Raw genomic sequence first — 15,561 nt, 5'->3', positions numbered from 1 at the left:
TTGGTGCGACCATTAAGCAGACTCTGACACAGAAGTAAACCAAGTTTCTGGGTGCCGCTGCCACTTTAGGTGGAGCTCATCTGGGAATCCGTCCTTATGGGTATTGCTGATGGTTCTGGACCTGCCTCCATGCACTAATTCAGAGTGTTATGAGTGACCCCTCAGCCTGAAGCTTTCGAGGTCCCACTTCCTACGGTTAGTTATAGGAGCTGTGCTCTCGATGACTGACACTTGGGATCTCAGTGGGTCTCATAAGCTGAAAAGCCTTATCCCCCTCTTTGTGTTGATGCCTTCGATCTCTGAGCTCTTGGGGAAAGTTCATAAAGAGACTATCCTCCACAAGTTAATTATCAAGTTGCGTGAAGCTACTCCCTGATCTCTGATCTAGTACCCCGCCATGCTCGGTACCGGTTCGGTTACTAGATTTTCCGGTGCCGACTGTTCTCCCAAACTAAGTCTGGCACCCCTTTCTAATATCCTGTGACCACTGTCTGCGACCTGGACAACGTCTCCCAGGGAGCTCAAACTTCCTCCAGCTCCTCACTCTCTGAGGTATACCACTCAACTGACTCAGCCCCTCCCACCAGTCTGCCTGACCCCTAGACGGGTGGCCCTGTTCCAGCTAGACCACCCACTGGTGTGCCTGACAGGGTGTGGTGTGAGGTGTGGCTAGGATTTGAATGCTGATGGAGCAATACCAAAGGTTAGGATCCCAGAACCATGGGGGGTTAAGCTCTGCACCAAAAGAAAACGGAGTGCAGCACCCTGTGACACCCTGACTAGTTCAGGGGCGTCACAATTGTACTTATGACAATGAAGCAAGGAAGGCTTCTAACACAGTTGTCTAAGAGGTCATTGAAATTGTCATTGTTAATTCACTAAATACAGTAGTAGAAATAAGCAATTCAATTTGAGCTGTGTATAACTGACATCCAGACTGGTCTTACACGGCAACCAGTCTTTACTTTTATGCCCAACATCCTTGGCTTGGCATCCTTGATGCCTCTGGCTGTTACTAGGCCCTTTGATATCCTGATATGCGCTGTGCTGCAATGTCATGGCATCTCAGGGCCTGATGTGTCATGCCAAGCCAAGGATGAAACATAGGGGAAGACTAGCCGGCACAGATGACTGAGCACCAGACTGCAATAGTGATGTCACAACTACAGCATGTAACCACTGCAAGCTATGGCTCAGCTCATGTCTACATTGTTTTGACCACTGGTCCCAGTGACTGGCTGCAGCATTCACGTTCTGTAGTTGTATTCTCACCCCTGCAGCCATGTCTACAGAGCTAGAGAAAAACAAAGGAAAGTCAGCATTGGAGAGGCAGGGGAAATAAGATGGCAAAAAGATGGCAGCGGTGCTGTTAGGCCTCAGGCTACCATAGCAACCCACCAATTTGCCAAGTTTATGTTGAAAGTGTGAGGAAATGCGATGATAATTGTCACTGTGTTTCCTTACGGCAGCATTTAATGGATTATACTACTGATTCAGCCATTTGGGCAGGAGCAGGGAGTTACACTCCTGTCGCTGATCTCACCGCTGCACAGGCAATGCCAGTAAACCTGACAGAAATGTGTGTTAGGGCTCTTGTCCACTTGCGTTAAAAAAATCACAGTGATACTTGGCTACAAATGTGAGTCGAGTGTCCTGCGTATGGTCTGCGTACAGTGGGTTTTTTTTTTCTCACATAGCATCCGTATGACATGCGAGCGTCATGCGAGTGCTATGTGAGTGTTTATGCAAGCAGCGTCGGACTGGCTACCCGAGGAATCTCCAGTAATACCAGGCCTGGCCGCAGTTACCTGCACTGAACTCCGGAGCTGTCACCTGAGCTTCAGAGTTCAGCCCGGTCTGTTTGCAGCTGTGCTGAACTGAACCGTAATCGCCGGGGAATCAATTACTCGGCACTCGCTGTTCAGTCCAGGCTGCACTCCGGAGCTGAGGTGACAGCTCCGGAGTTCAGTGCATGTAACCGCGGCCAGGACTGGTATTACTGGAGATTCCTCCAGTAGCCAGTCCGATGCTGTATGCAAGTGTATGCAAGGATCCATGTGACATGCGTATACCATCTGTATGACATGTGCATGCCACCCGTATTCTGATTTTTTTTCTCGCTCCCATAGGCTTGCATGGGGGTGCGAGAGCTGAGACTCGGTGCAAATTCGCAGCATGCTGCGATTTCACTGAAAGCACGAGATGTGTCGTATAAAATAAAGCTAGTGGACAATGCCTCATAGCTTAACACTGGTGCGAGTGCGATACGATTTTTCATCGGATCACAATCGCACATGGAAATCGCAAGTGGACAAGAGCCCTTATGGTACATAAGGCATCCACAAACAAGATGTACATTTTTCATGGGTTAGAAATGGCTTAAATGATAAACTTCTGTTCCTATAATATAAGCATTTGTATTTTTCTGACAACAAATGCTGCTACACTGCTTTATCATAGGAATAATTAGTACTATCAAAACATTGTTTAGGAAACTTGCAATTATTACTTTTAAGGGAAAATCCTATCTTTTTGGGGGCTGATTTATGAAAACTTTTATGCCATGAGAGTGGAGAGTGAAGTGGAGCTGTGCAAAAATGTTGTGACTTTTGGTCTATTCACGCCCACTTTTGATTAGGTAGCATCAAATTCATCAATTTTGCCAGCGTTTTCTACTCCAGAAATACTACTCTAGTCCTTGACTGGAGTAGCATTTCTGGTGCAGCCTACAAAGGTGCACACCACTTACTAAAGGTGCCAAATTCATATGTCGCTTAATGAATTTGGTGCCATTCTTGATTAATTGGACCTATTCACTAAATTGCAGAATTGCTACAGTTCCTATCACTGCGGGTGGTCGAGAGTGTCACTTTGTATGGAAAAATAGTGAAACCAACAGTCCCTACATTTCCAGGAAAAATGGGCATCTCAGAGGACAGACCATCATGTTCTTTAGGTGATGATGTATATTATAGAAGTACCATAATTTTATTACATGGAATGCCCCTTTCATATAATTTCAATGAAAATGTACCTAATCATTTTTTCTTTTTTTAACTGATAGAAAATGCAGGACTCTTGAAAGAAGACAAGTAAGTAAATCTATTTTACATTTTTTCTCCCTGTAATCACACAAAATTTTGACATCTTCAGATTAACATTAATATAATTTGTGACACTGAAACATGGTTGTAATTAGAGTCCTATGAGTCCCAGAGCACAAGGGAAAACCTCCACTCAAAATGGGTAGAGTCTGTTTTTTTCTGTGGCAAAAAAGGTATCAGTGCTTGTCCCTCAGTGCCCAAAGAAAGACAGGAGTAAGGAAGCTCCTAGATCCAGACAGAAACAGAACACTTCCGGGGGATGGCGGCCGGGGATTTTCCATTTATTTTGGGGGGTGCACACTACATCAGATAACACTGTTGTTTACCCCCAATGCGAGCCACTCAAACACTGCAAGTGGCTCACACTGGTCTGAGCACTGAGGGTACCCGATCACAGCAATGCTTGCTCGAATGGTGAGCATACATAAAGCACCTGAACTCTGAACTTGAACACTTATTTTTTAGTAAAGTGCATGTTTGGTACAAGAATGGACTATTAGTTTTTAGGTTTGCTCATTCTTTAGTTACGGCTGTGCCTGAACTTCTGGGAGGTCAACCAAATAACGGTCTGATATCCTTATCCTCTTCCAGTAATTCCTGACCATTTTAATCATATTGATGGTTCTAAATGGTTCTTTAAAGTTGACCTTGGGGGGTTTATAATTTGATCTGCTGTGTTCCAACACTTTGTTAATTATGATTTTTCTCATCTTATGGGGGAGTCTGTAATTATTTAAGTAGATGACATTCTCATATATTCACGGGATTAGGGGTCTTCTATGACACATGTCCGACGGGTACTACAAATTCTTAAGCCCACTTTACACGTTGCAATTAGTTGTACAATCGCATTTGCGATGTGACACGCCCAGGTTGCATACGGGATCTATGAGATTTCACGTTGGTCGTTCATTTGCTGTCACACGAGCGTTAGTAGTCTATGTTAAATTGGTCAATTGTGTGTGCGATCCTTTAGATCATGTGTTCTGTGACGTATGCATTGGGCACCTTTTTTTTTTTTTTATTTATTGACTTGCCAAGCGTGTGTAATGCGTGTGTAATGTGGGATGCGTTTTTACTATGTCATCTGCCATTCAGCTCTGCTACACGGCCGCTAACAGCAGACACAGACAGCCATGTAGCAGAGCTGAATGGCAGATGACAGCAGACACAGACAGAGCCGCACTGTCAGAATGAACTCGGGTGAACTTCACCCGACTTCATTGTGATGCTGCGGCTCTGTCTGTGTCGCGTCCTGATTAGCGGTCACCAGTGAAGACTCACCGGTGACCGCTAATCTCCTGAGTAACTGAAGTTAGCAGCCCTCTCTCATACTCACCAATCCCCGATCCCCGGCGCTGCACGGCATTCACACTGCTGAGGCGGCTTTTACTGTTTTGAAAAAGCCGGCCGCCCATTAAACAATTTCGTATTCCCTGCTTTCCCCGCCCACCAGCGCCTATGATTGGTTACAGTGAGTCACGCCCCCACTCTGAGTGACAGGTGTCACACTGCACCCAATCACAGCAGCCGGTGGGCGTGTCTATACTGTGTAGTGAAATAAATAATTAAATAATTAAAAAAAACGGCGTGCGGTTCCCCCCATTTTTAAAACCAGCCAGATAAAGCCATACGGCTGAAGGCTGGTATTCTCAGGATGGGGAGCTCCACGTTATGGGGAGCCCCCCACCCTAACAATATCAGCCAACAGCCGCCCAGAATTGCCGCATACATTAGATGCGACAGTTCTGGGGCTGTACCCGGCTCTTCCCGATTTGCCCTGGTGCGTTGGCAAATCGGGGTAATAAGGAGTTATTGGCAGCCCATAGCTGACAATAAGTCCTAGATTAATCATGTCAGGCGTCTATGAGACACCCTCCATGATTAATCTGTAAGTTACAGTAAATAAACACACACACCAGAAAAAAATCCTTTATTAGAAATAAAAACACACACATATACCCTGGTTCACCACTTTAATCAGCCCCAAAAAGCCCTCCTTGTCCGGCGTAATCCAGGATGATCCAGCGTCGCATCCACCGCAGCTGCATGGAGGTGACCGGAGCCGCAGCAGACACAGCCGCTCCGGTCACCTCCACACAGCAAATGAAGACAGCCGCACCATCAGCTGAGCTGTCACTGAGGTTACCCGCGGCCACCGCTGCATCCACCGGTGGCCGCGGGTAACCTCAGTGACAGCAGCTGATGGCGCGGCTGTCTTCATTTGCTGTGTGGAGGTGACCGGAGCGGCTGTGTCTGCTGCGGCTCCGGTCACCTCCATGCAGCTGCGGTGGAAGCGACGCTGGATCATCCTGGATTACGCCGGACAAGGAGGGCTTTTTGGGGCTGATTAAAGTGGTGAACCAGGGTATATGTGTGTGTTTTTATTTCTAATAAAGGATTTTTTCGGGTGTGTGTTTATTTACTGTAACTTACAGATTAATCATGGAGGGTGTCTCATAGACGCCTGACATGATTAATCTAGGACTTATTGGCAGCTATGGGCTGCCAATAACTCCTTATTACCCCGATTTGCCAACGCACCAGGGCAAATCGGGAAGAGCCGGGTACAGCCCCAGAACTGTCGCATCTAATGTATGCGGCAATTCTGGGCGGCTGTTGGCTGATATTGTTAGGGTGGGGGGCTCCCCATAACGTGGAGCTCCCCATCCTGAGAATACCAGCCTTCAGCTGTATGGCTTTATCTGGCTGGTTTTAAAAATGGGGGGAACCGCACGCCGTTTTTTTCAATTATTTAATTATTTATTTCACTACACAGTATAGACACGCCCACCGGCTGCTGTGATTGGGTGCAGTGTGACACCTGTCACTCAGAGTGGGGGCGTGTCTCACTGTAACCAATCATAGGCGCCGGTGGGCGGGGAAAGCAGGGAATACGAAATTGTTTAATGGGCGGCCGGCTTTTTCAAAACAGTAAAAGCCGCCTCAGCAGTGTGAATGCCGTGCAGCGCCGGGGATCGGGGATCGGTGAGTATATGAGAGAGGGGGATAGACTGACATGGACAGAGAGTGAGGGACAGAGATAGTGACGGACTGACATAGATTAGTGAATGACAGACATTGTGAGGCGCTTCAGAACGCAGCTTTTCAGCTGCACTCTGAAGCAGACCTTTTTTACGCTGCGGTGCAGAGCGCACACCTGTGCACATAGCATCAGACAACAAAATCGTATGATGGATGTCACACGTTACAATTCACTAGGTTCTTGCAACAAAACGCTCAATTCTAGAGAATGATACGATGTGTTTGCGATCAACGGTTTTGCGTTCAATCCTGATCGCATGTAGCTGTCACACGCAGATACGTCACAAACGATGCCGGATGTGCGTCACTTACAACTTGACCCCAACGACGGATTGTGAGATATATTGAAGCGTGTAAAGCGGGCTTTAGAGAGAAAAGTTGTATGTTAAACGTAAAGAGGTGGTTCACCCTTTTGTTTATTGGCCACATCGATATTATGTTGAGACACAAGGTTTCTCTCAAATACCTTGTGTTGCCAATAGTGCCTGTGAGTGGTGCTATTGCAGACCGTTCATCCATCGCCTGACCCCCGGGCTTCATAACCTCTGATGTATGGTGATGACACGTCAACTTCCTGTTGGCCTGACATCACCGCAGCTGGCCCCAGTCTCTGTGAGTCACTGGGCTGTGGGCGGCATTTCACCGCTCAGCACAGGGTAGCGTCTCTCCTGCTTATGCACTCTGCAGTGAAGGAGAAGGGAGCAGGGAGGCGCTGCGCTGTGAGACTGGGCTGTGATGAGCGTTGAAACACTGCCCACAGCCCAGTCACTCAGGAAGACTGCGGCCTCCCACAGTTGACATGAAATAACCGGACATCAGAGGTCGCAGAGCCCGGGGGTCACACGAAGGGGATGAGTGGACAACAATAGCACCGCTCACAGGCAATATTGGCAACACAAGGTATTTGAGAGAAACATTGTTTCTCACTATAGTATCAATATGGTCAGTAATGAAAATGGGTGAATCACCCCTTTACGAAGTGTGTATTCGCCATATAGGAGCTTCCGTTTTTGGGTTACAGAATTCCTGCTGCAGGTTTTCAAATGGATCACACTAAATTGCAAGCTATATTAAAATGGCACCATCGATTAAGGCTCTCCAACACTTTTTTGGTTTTGTAAATTATTACAGGAAGTTTATTATCCCCTTCTCGACTAAGGACGCACTGATACTGCTAAGGAGAAATTCCATAGTTTCGGAAATCTCCTTCTTAACAGCGTATGTCTGCTGAAATCTCAAATCGAGCGTTACTGAATGTTAGCAAGGAGGAATTTAGACCACACAAAATGTAGTTGGTATCAGCTCCTCGTTCAGTAATTTGAGGAAGTGCACACCCAAGTGCTTTATTTTTTTTATTACACAAGCCTTTGTATATATCAATAGTGGGTTGATCTCCTAGAAAAACTCCCATCAGTATGCCCTTGGTAAAACTAGAAGCACATGCAAAAGCATGAGGTTTATGCCCATATCTGGGAATTTTCTCTTCTGCTCTCCATAACTTAGAGTCCTTATCGCGCATCTGTGCAGATGACTCAGAGCTTTTACAGATGCAGTCAGTTATCATTTTTATCAATCTCTTCATTGTGTTTCCTTATATCAGACATCAGCTGCAGGCTTTTAGGCTCTATCTTACTCCTCATATACAAAAGAAATCTTGGTTATATAAAAGCATATAGAAAAATATATATATTGTACTCTCACAGTAGAAAAGCATATGGAAAAGTATTTTGTATTCTCACAGTCCCCCTAAAATACTTTTCTATCTGATTTCCTAAGTCTATCTTTACCTGAATTAAATTTGAATCGGCTGGTCCCAAGCGGAGAGGGTAGTGGAGTCTTCACCGGTTGGAGATTAATGATCCCTTTTGGAGCACTCCCCTTTGAAGCCGGATTTCTCAGGACCAGAGGTTTCCCATTATCCCTGTTAGCTCTATGGACTGTCATTATTTTCCTATGGCATCAATATAAACATGGGGGTCTAAACTTCCCTTGATCTCTACTTCCCTTCTATTTCCATGTATACCTGTAAATTCTGAGGCTTCTGCTCCCTCAGAGGCTATATGAAATGGTATAAGAACCTTTGCCAGGGTACACTGTTCTAGCCTTGGAAGCCTCCCAAACAGAATCTCATAGGAAGTTAGCCCTGTAGATTGGCGCGGGGTGTTTCTGACTGAACACAGGGTTATGGGTAATATCTCAGGCCAGGGAAGATACAGTGTCTGACTGGCTTTTGGGATTTTATTCTTTAGGGTCCCATTGAGTCTTTCAACTTTGCCACAACTCTGAGGGTGGTAGGGTGTGTGAAGACCTAAGTCTGCTCCCATTAGGGACCAGAGCTCTCTGGTCACATCTGCTGTAAAGGCAGGTCCTTGTTCGCTCTCCATAACTTCTGGGATTCCAAAGCGGCAGACTACTTCTGTAAGCAATTTCCTGATAGTTGTTTTGGCTGTCATGTTGGAGACGGGGTAGGCCTCGGGCATTGCTAAGAACATATCTCTTGCCATACTCATTTTTCCCAGCCTTGGGTAACTGCATATGGTCAATTTGGATCCTTTGAAATGAGTATAGTAGTTTCGCCAGATGTTTAGCCAGTGTCTTCACTGATACTCCCGCATCACATGTCTGACAGATCTGACAGTCCTGTACAAGTTGGTTACTGATTGAAAATATCCCTGGTGCCAGAAAGAGACCTTTGATTGCCGAAAGTGTTTGATTTCTTCCTCGGTGGGTGATCCCGTAAGCCCGCTGGGATACAGCATGATACAGACTCCTTGGTAGGCAGACTTTCTTCTCTTTTCTCTAAATCTGTCTGTGTCTTGCTCAGCACCTTTCTCTTTCCGATGAGTTTTTTCTTCAGGTAAAACCTTGTCTTGGAAAATCTTGAATTGGTGTATTCCTGAGACATCTTTGTGTTTGTTCTGTTCAACTTTCTTTTGCTGTCTTGTCATGACATAGACTCCTGCTTTCTCTTGAATGTCACAAATGGCTGCTTGTTTGGCTGCTTGATCTGCTAGTTGATTCCCTTTAGCTTCTTCTGAGTTTAATTTCCTTTGTGCTTTAAGGGTGCTTTACACACTTCGACATCACTAGCGATCTCGTTAGCGATGTGACACGCCAGATCGCAGATGCGATCAGACGAGATCGCACATGTGACCAGCGCTATAAAATGACCTGTGTGCGATCTCGGCAGATCGCATCTGCGATCTGGTGTGTCACATCGCTAGCAATGTCGCAGCGTGTAAAGCACCCTTTAGTTTTTATGACTGCCAAGGCAGTTGGTAGTTTGATTACTGTGATCAATGCTTCAACAGCTTCAGAGTTCTTTATGCGTGCTCCACTGGCTGTTTTGAAGCCTCGCAGTTCCCAGAGACCCAAAGTCGTGTGCCACTCCGAATGCGTACCTGGAGTCCGTGTAGATATTGACTGTTTTTCCTTCCTCCAGTTCACATGCCTTAGTGAGGGCCGTCAGTTCGGCTTCCTGTGCTGACTTGTGTGGAGGCAATGGTTCTGCAATAATGATATCCAGAGGCGTAACACAGAACAATTTGTGTGAAACCATCCTGTCTCATTCCCCTAGCATGAGCCATCCGTAAAGAAGGTCAGATTCGCATCTGGCAATGGTGTCTCTGTAGCTGTGGGCAGGTGGGAGCACTCAGATCGTATAAGTTCAAAGCAATTATGTTCCTGGGTGTCTGGGTCTTCATAGTCAATGTCCATACGCCTGGAGAGGCTATCCTATGTAGAGAAAGAAAGAAAGAAAGAAAGAAAGAAAGAAAGAAGCAGAGTCGCTAGGTTGCAAGTAGTACAGTGCTGGAGCGTAAAGTTGGAGGGCAGGAGCAAGGCACACTGGAGTCTTGTATGCCTTTGTAAAGAAATATTCTTCTGGTGACTTTGTTCGTGGATAGCTTTGAGATCATGTGGAACAAGGATAGTTACAGGGTGACTTGGATAATATATTCAGGGTTTTTTTTGTTTTTTTTCTCGTTCTCTCTTGGCAGTCTTCTTTTTTACCGGAAATAAAGGGGTATTGGCAGGAGAGACGTATCGTATGAAGGCACCATTTGCCAGGAGGGATTGGATTTGTTCCCCAAGGCATTTCTCTTGGTTGGCCTTCAGGGGATATTGAGGTAATCGAGGTATGGTGGCTCCTGGTTGTAGGAAAACCTGTACAGGTGAAACCGGAAGGTGTGCAATGTCATCTGGGCTTTTTGACCGGAGATCTGAAGTTACTTGATTGAAAAAGTATTCCCGTATCGGAGGCGGTGCCGTGGCAATGAAGAGGAGTGGGGCAGCTTCGAGAAGGCAGACATCTTCTGGCGTCAGAGAATCGGGTATAGACAATTGCATCCCATCTTCATTATATACAATTGAAGTTCTGAATTTCTGTAGGAAATCTGCTCCAAGTAAATTAAGTGGGCAAGTGGGTGAGAGAATTAGCTGTGAAATAACGTTTTGTGCTTGTCCAACAGGAATAGGGTAAGTTAGTGAGGAAGGGACGTGCCTACCATCAACCCCTACACAGGTCAAGCAATCTGGGGATATCAAAGATATGTCTTTTAAGTCCTTGTAGGCATATAACTGATCTGGCTGTGCCTGTGTTGACCAGGAAAGGCAAGGTTTACCCATTAACATCAACAGATACTGTTGATAAGGGGCCTTATTTAGAAGGAGTAATGGTGACAATAACATTTGAAAAAGCATATGACACAGGCTTGGAAATTTCTATGGACGGGATATTTGTTGTGGATGGTTGCCATAGTTGTTCTGGGGGTGACCACTGTTTCCAGTGGGGAGTGGTTCCTGCATACAAGTCCTGCAGTTTCTTTTGATATGTCCATAGTTTACGCATCTGAAACACTTAGTATCTTTAAGATTCCTGGGTGGAAGGGGTTGCTGGGGCCTGCCTAGATATGGTTGTTGTGAGTAGACTTGAAGAGGGGAGTACATCTGGTATTGGGTCTGTTGGTATTGGTTAACAGGAGCATTGTACATAACCGGGATAGAATCAGGGGTAGCATTGGTGGAGGAAGATTTTTTTCTCAATAAACTTAGCAATAATAATAATAATAATATTTATTCATTTATATAGCGCTATTAATTCCATAGAGCTTTACATACAGTACAGACCAAAAGTTTGGACATACCTTCTCATCTCTAGAACAACTGTTAAGAAGAGACTTTGTGCAGCAGGTCTTCATGGTAAAATAGCTGCTAGGAAACCACTGCTAAGGACCTGCAACAAGCAGAAGAGACTTGTTTGGGCTAAAGAACACAAGGAATGGACATTAGATCAGTGGAAATCTGTGCTTTGGTCTGATGAGTCCAAATTTGAGATCTTTGGATCCAACCACCATGTCTTTATGAAAAGGTGAACACATGGACTCTACATGGCTGGTTCCCACCGTGAAGCATGGAGGAGGAGGTGTGATGGTGTGGGGGTGCTTTGCTGGTGACACTGTTGGGGATTTTTTTAAAATTGAAGGCATACTGAACCAGCATGGCTACCACAGCATCTTGCAGCGGCATGCTATTCCATCCGGTTTGCATTTAGTTGGACCATCATTTATTTTTCAACAGGACAATAACCCCAAACACACCTCCAGGCTGTGTAAGGGCTATTTGACTAAGAAGGAGAGTGATGGGGTGCTATGCCAGATGACCTGGTCTCCACAGTCATCAGACCTGAACCCAATCGAGATGGTTTGGGGTGAGCTGGACCACAGAGTGAAGGTAAAAGGGCCAACAAGTCCTAAGCATCTCTGGGAACTCCTTCAAGACTGTTGGAAAACCATTTCCGGTGACTACCTCTTGAAGCTCATCAAGCCAAGAGTCTGCAAAGTAGTAATGAAAGCAAAAGGTGGCTACTTTGAAGAACCTAGAATATAAGACATATTTTCAGCTGTTTCACACTTTTTTAACTATTTCATTCCACATGTTCTAATTCATAGTTTTGATGCCTTCAATGTGAATCTACAATTTTCAGAGTCCTGAAAATAAAGAAAACTCTTTGAATGAGAAGGTGTGTCCAAACTTTTGGTCTGTACTCTACATCAGCAACACCGTCCCCATTGTGGCTCACTAAGAGGAAAACCTGTTTAGTGGGGATCTCTGTGTATTCTAGTGTGGTGTCCTCAATTTTTCATTTGATAGACTCCTTAAGTCCTTTGACAATGGAAGTTAAGAAGCGAACACGTTGGAACAGGACAGATACGGGACCAAAGGAAGTGAATAATCTAATGTAGAATTTTTTAGCCGACTCATTGTCTCCTTGGGATGCGTCAGTGATATTGGTGGATGAGGCCACTAGGTGATCTTTTGCCCATGCTTGGACTTGGCGGCAGAACTCAACTCCAGATCTGAAATCCTCCATCGAATCCAGAGCGCTCTGGTCAAGAGCAGATTGCATGACTGGGTAAAAACAGTACCGGCTTTGATGCTGGCTAAGTTGGACAGATCCTTCCAAGTTGCAGAATAGGTTGTACAGATTTCCTGAAGTCTTCTATAAAAAGGCATAGGTTGCTTCTCCGGGTCTGGTAATTGAGTGAGTAGACTATTCACTTGGACTGTGATAAAGGGGACATACTTGGGTTTTTCTGGTTTAGGGTCCGGAATGGTTTCACCCTTTGGGACTAGTGGGAGTATGACCACAGGGGGTACTGGTAGGCGGGTCACTAATTCATCCGATGCCCCTGGGGGTGGTGATGTAGAAATACGTTCTGGCTGCAATAAGAGACTGGGTTAGTTAGGGGTCAAAGCCGAAGGATGAATTGCTTCTTTGAATTACCGTGCGGTGTCAGGACTTGTAGTGACCAGACGAATTTCTTCTAATGAAGATATGGGACAGTGACTAATGATTGCATCCACAATAGCCTGTGTGCTTTGTTTGACTTAAGCCCGCTTTACACGCTGCAATATATCTTACAATGTGTTGGCGGGGTCACGTCGTAAGTGACGCACATCCGGCATCGTAAGGTACATTGCAGGGTGTGACAGGTACGTGTGATTGAATGGTAAAACGTTCATCGCATACACATCGTACCTTTCTCTAGAATTGAACGTGAGGTTGTTCATCATACCCGGGGTGACACACATTGCAGTGTGCGACACCCTGGGAACGATGAACTGCAGCTTACCTGTGTCCTGTGGCTCCCGGCCCACAATGCGGAAGGAAGGAGGTGGGCGGCATGTTTACATCTTGCTCAGCTCCGCCCCTCCGCTTCTATTGGCCGGCTGCCACATGACGTTGATGTGATGCCGAACGTCCCTCCCACTCCAGAAAGAGGATGTTCGCCACCCACATCGAGGTCATATGGAAGGTAAGTATGTGTGACGGGGATTAATCGTTTGTGCGGCACATTCAACAAATGGAACGTGCCGCACATACGATGGGGGCGTTGAAATCGCATACGATATTGTATGCGAAATTGCAACGTGTAAAGCAGGCTTAAGAAACCAAAGATCCCAGAGCTGATTGCAGGAATGGCAATGGATTGGAGGTATTTCTTCCAGGTCAGTTCAAGGGATATGGTAAACTGATGATCCTCCACATAGCGCTGGTGTTTGTCATGGTCATGCATTGGTCCGACTGTATATAGTATCATATTACAAGAAAGATTTCCTGGTCCTGTAACAGCCAGGTCCGTGAGTTGGATTTTGCCCTCTTTCCTTATGATGGAGTGACAATCAGATTGTATTTCTGGTCCCCCAACTTGTACTATAGCTTTGGCTATTCCCCCACTATGGGGGAGGGATGATTCGGTCAAATTGACAATAGCAGAAAGTCTTTTGATCTCTATGGGCCATATGCCCATTGCCTACCGTAAGGATAGTATTGGTCCATATTTCAGAATTCATGATCAGGTCCCACATTTCGCGGACTGTCCTCATCTTTAGTTAATGAGGATGAGGAACGGTTAGGAGTGGAGAAGGTTACCATGGCAGGTATCGGCCAACTGCGGGTCTGGGGACCAGGACCTGTTTCCTCGGGAGGAGCAGCTGATGGGACCGGGATCAGGGACAAAAATATTAAAAAAATGTATAAAGAAAAAAACTTTCCGGGGGAAGGTAAGTGTGGGACCAGGGCTGCTACATGTTCCAGAGGAATGTAGTAACTTCCATCAGCTGCCTGTAATGGATATAGGCGAACATGGCTGGAACTGGGTGGACTCCGCAGATTGGGTGTACCAAAATGGCTGCCTGGGGAGGAGTTTATCACATGCGTAACCCCGTCACTGAGTGAAGGCAGCTTGACACCAGAGGGGGCGGAGGGTGTGGAAATACAGGGTGGTGTGGGCGAGGGGCAGGCCGTCCCACAATTAGCACAGAACAAAGCAGTGGGAGTGTTTTTCTGGGCACAGTGTGGGCAGATAGAACAATGTGGACCCTCGGTGCCATTATAGAGTGGTGATTGTGGCACAGACTTGTAGCAAGCATAACACAATACACAATACATTGCCTTTCTTATCACATACTTCTTCCTCCACATATATCCTTCTTTTACAATTGCGCAGGCTACTCTATACCAAGCTTGGGCTGTTCCAAATATCCTGCATTTTCCAAAGCTCCCTTCTGTTCTTTCAATGCCTTATTCCATTGTTCATATTATAATCGACCACATTCTGGCATACTGCAAATTAACATCAACTTTTCATTGTGTCAAATGTTTGCTTTCATGTGTCCAGGGGTTAAGCCACCATCGGACTTAAAAATGGACTTAAAGGCATCAATTTGTTGGGGAATTTTCTGACTGGTTGTGAATTCTCATACAGCACCTAACCCCGTGTCCACTCAAGGGGACACCTGTATTCACTCAGGGGGGTACCCAACCAGAACCTTGTTTGGCCTTTTCCCGTGACTCAGAAAACGGCTAGTCCGAAGTCTGTAGCAAGGGTGTATACCTTGAATGGGCCATATGACACTTAAGTCTGCCACTAATACCAATCAAGCGTACCTGGTCTACACAATACAATTCACACAGAAATCCAACATCAGAAAACACAACTAGCTAGACATCTCCCCGAGAACAATTTCAGCAGACAGACGCAACCTTTTCAGGTTCTTTAAGGTTACCCAGGAGGAAGGGAATCCAGTTGTAAAGATAGACTCACAGGACCAACTAGACTGCCCCAGGCCAATGAGGGCTGCCTAAGGACACACATAAGAGAATGATTATAAATCAAAACTCTTACCGCAGTCCGTTGGAGTTGATCAGGCTCCGAAGGGTTGGGAAGCCCGCAATCGTGTCAGGGAGTTCGGTGTCGGTCGTCTAAGTCTCCGTTCCTTCCTGGAGCGATCCGTGTCACGGCACCATCTGATAAGGAGAAATTCCATAGTTTCGGAAATCTCCTTCTTAACAGCGAATGTCTGCTGAAATCTCACATCTAGCATTACTGAATGCTAACAAGGAGGAATT

General features: G+C 45.8%; 1 protein-coding gene across 4 annotated transcripts in view; it reads left to right on the top strand.

Annotated features, from left to right (window-relative positions):
- Positions 1-15,561, top strand: part of LOC142249959 (P-selectin-like) — a 1,135,883-nt gene that overhangs the window by 1,070,196 nt on the left and 50,126 nt on the right. The window contains exon 10 of one of the 4 annotated variants that reach the window (XM_075321987.1): positions 3,065-3,092. The exons of the other annotated variants lie outside the window; for them this stretch is intronic. Within the exon in view, the coding sequence (XP_075178102.1) occupies positions 3,065-3,092 (28 nt within the window). The remainder of the gene's footprint in view (positions 1-3,064; positions 3,093-15,561) is intronic. 4 annotated transcript variants of the gene reach the window in all.

Source organism: Anomaloglossus baeobatrachus, chromosome 8, assembly GCF_048569485.1.
Source record: "Anomaloglossus baeobatrachus isolate aAnoBae1 chromosome 8, aAnoBae1.hap1, whole genome shotgun sequence".
Taxonomy (NCBI): Eukaryota; Metazoa; Chordata; class Amphibia; order Anura; family Aromobatidae; genus Anomaloglossus; species Anomaloglossus baeobatrachus.
Note: the sequence above shows the minus strand (reverse complement) of the source record. Positions and strands in the feature narration are given on the sequence as shown.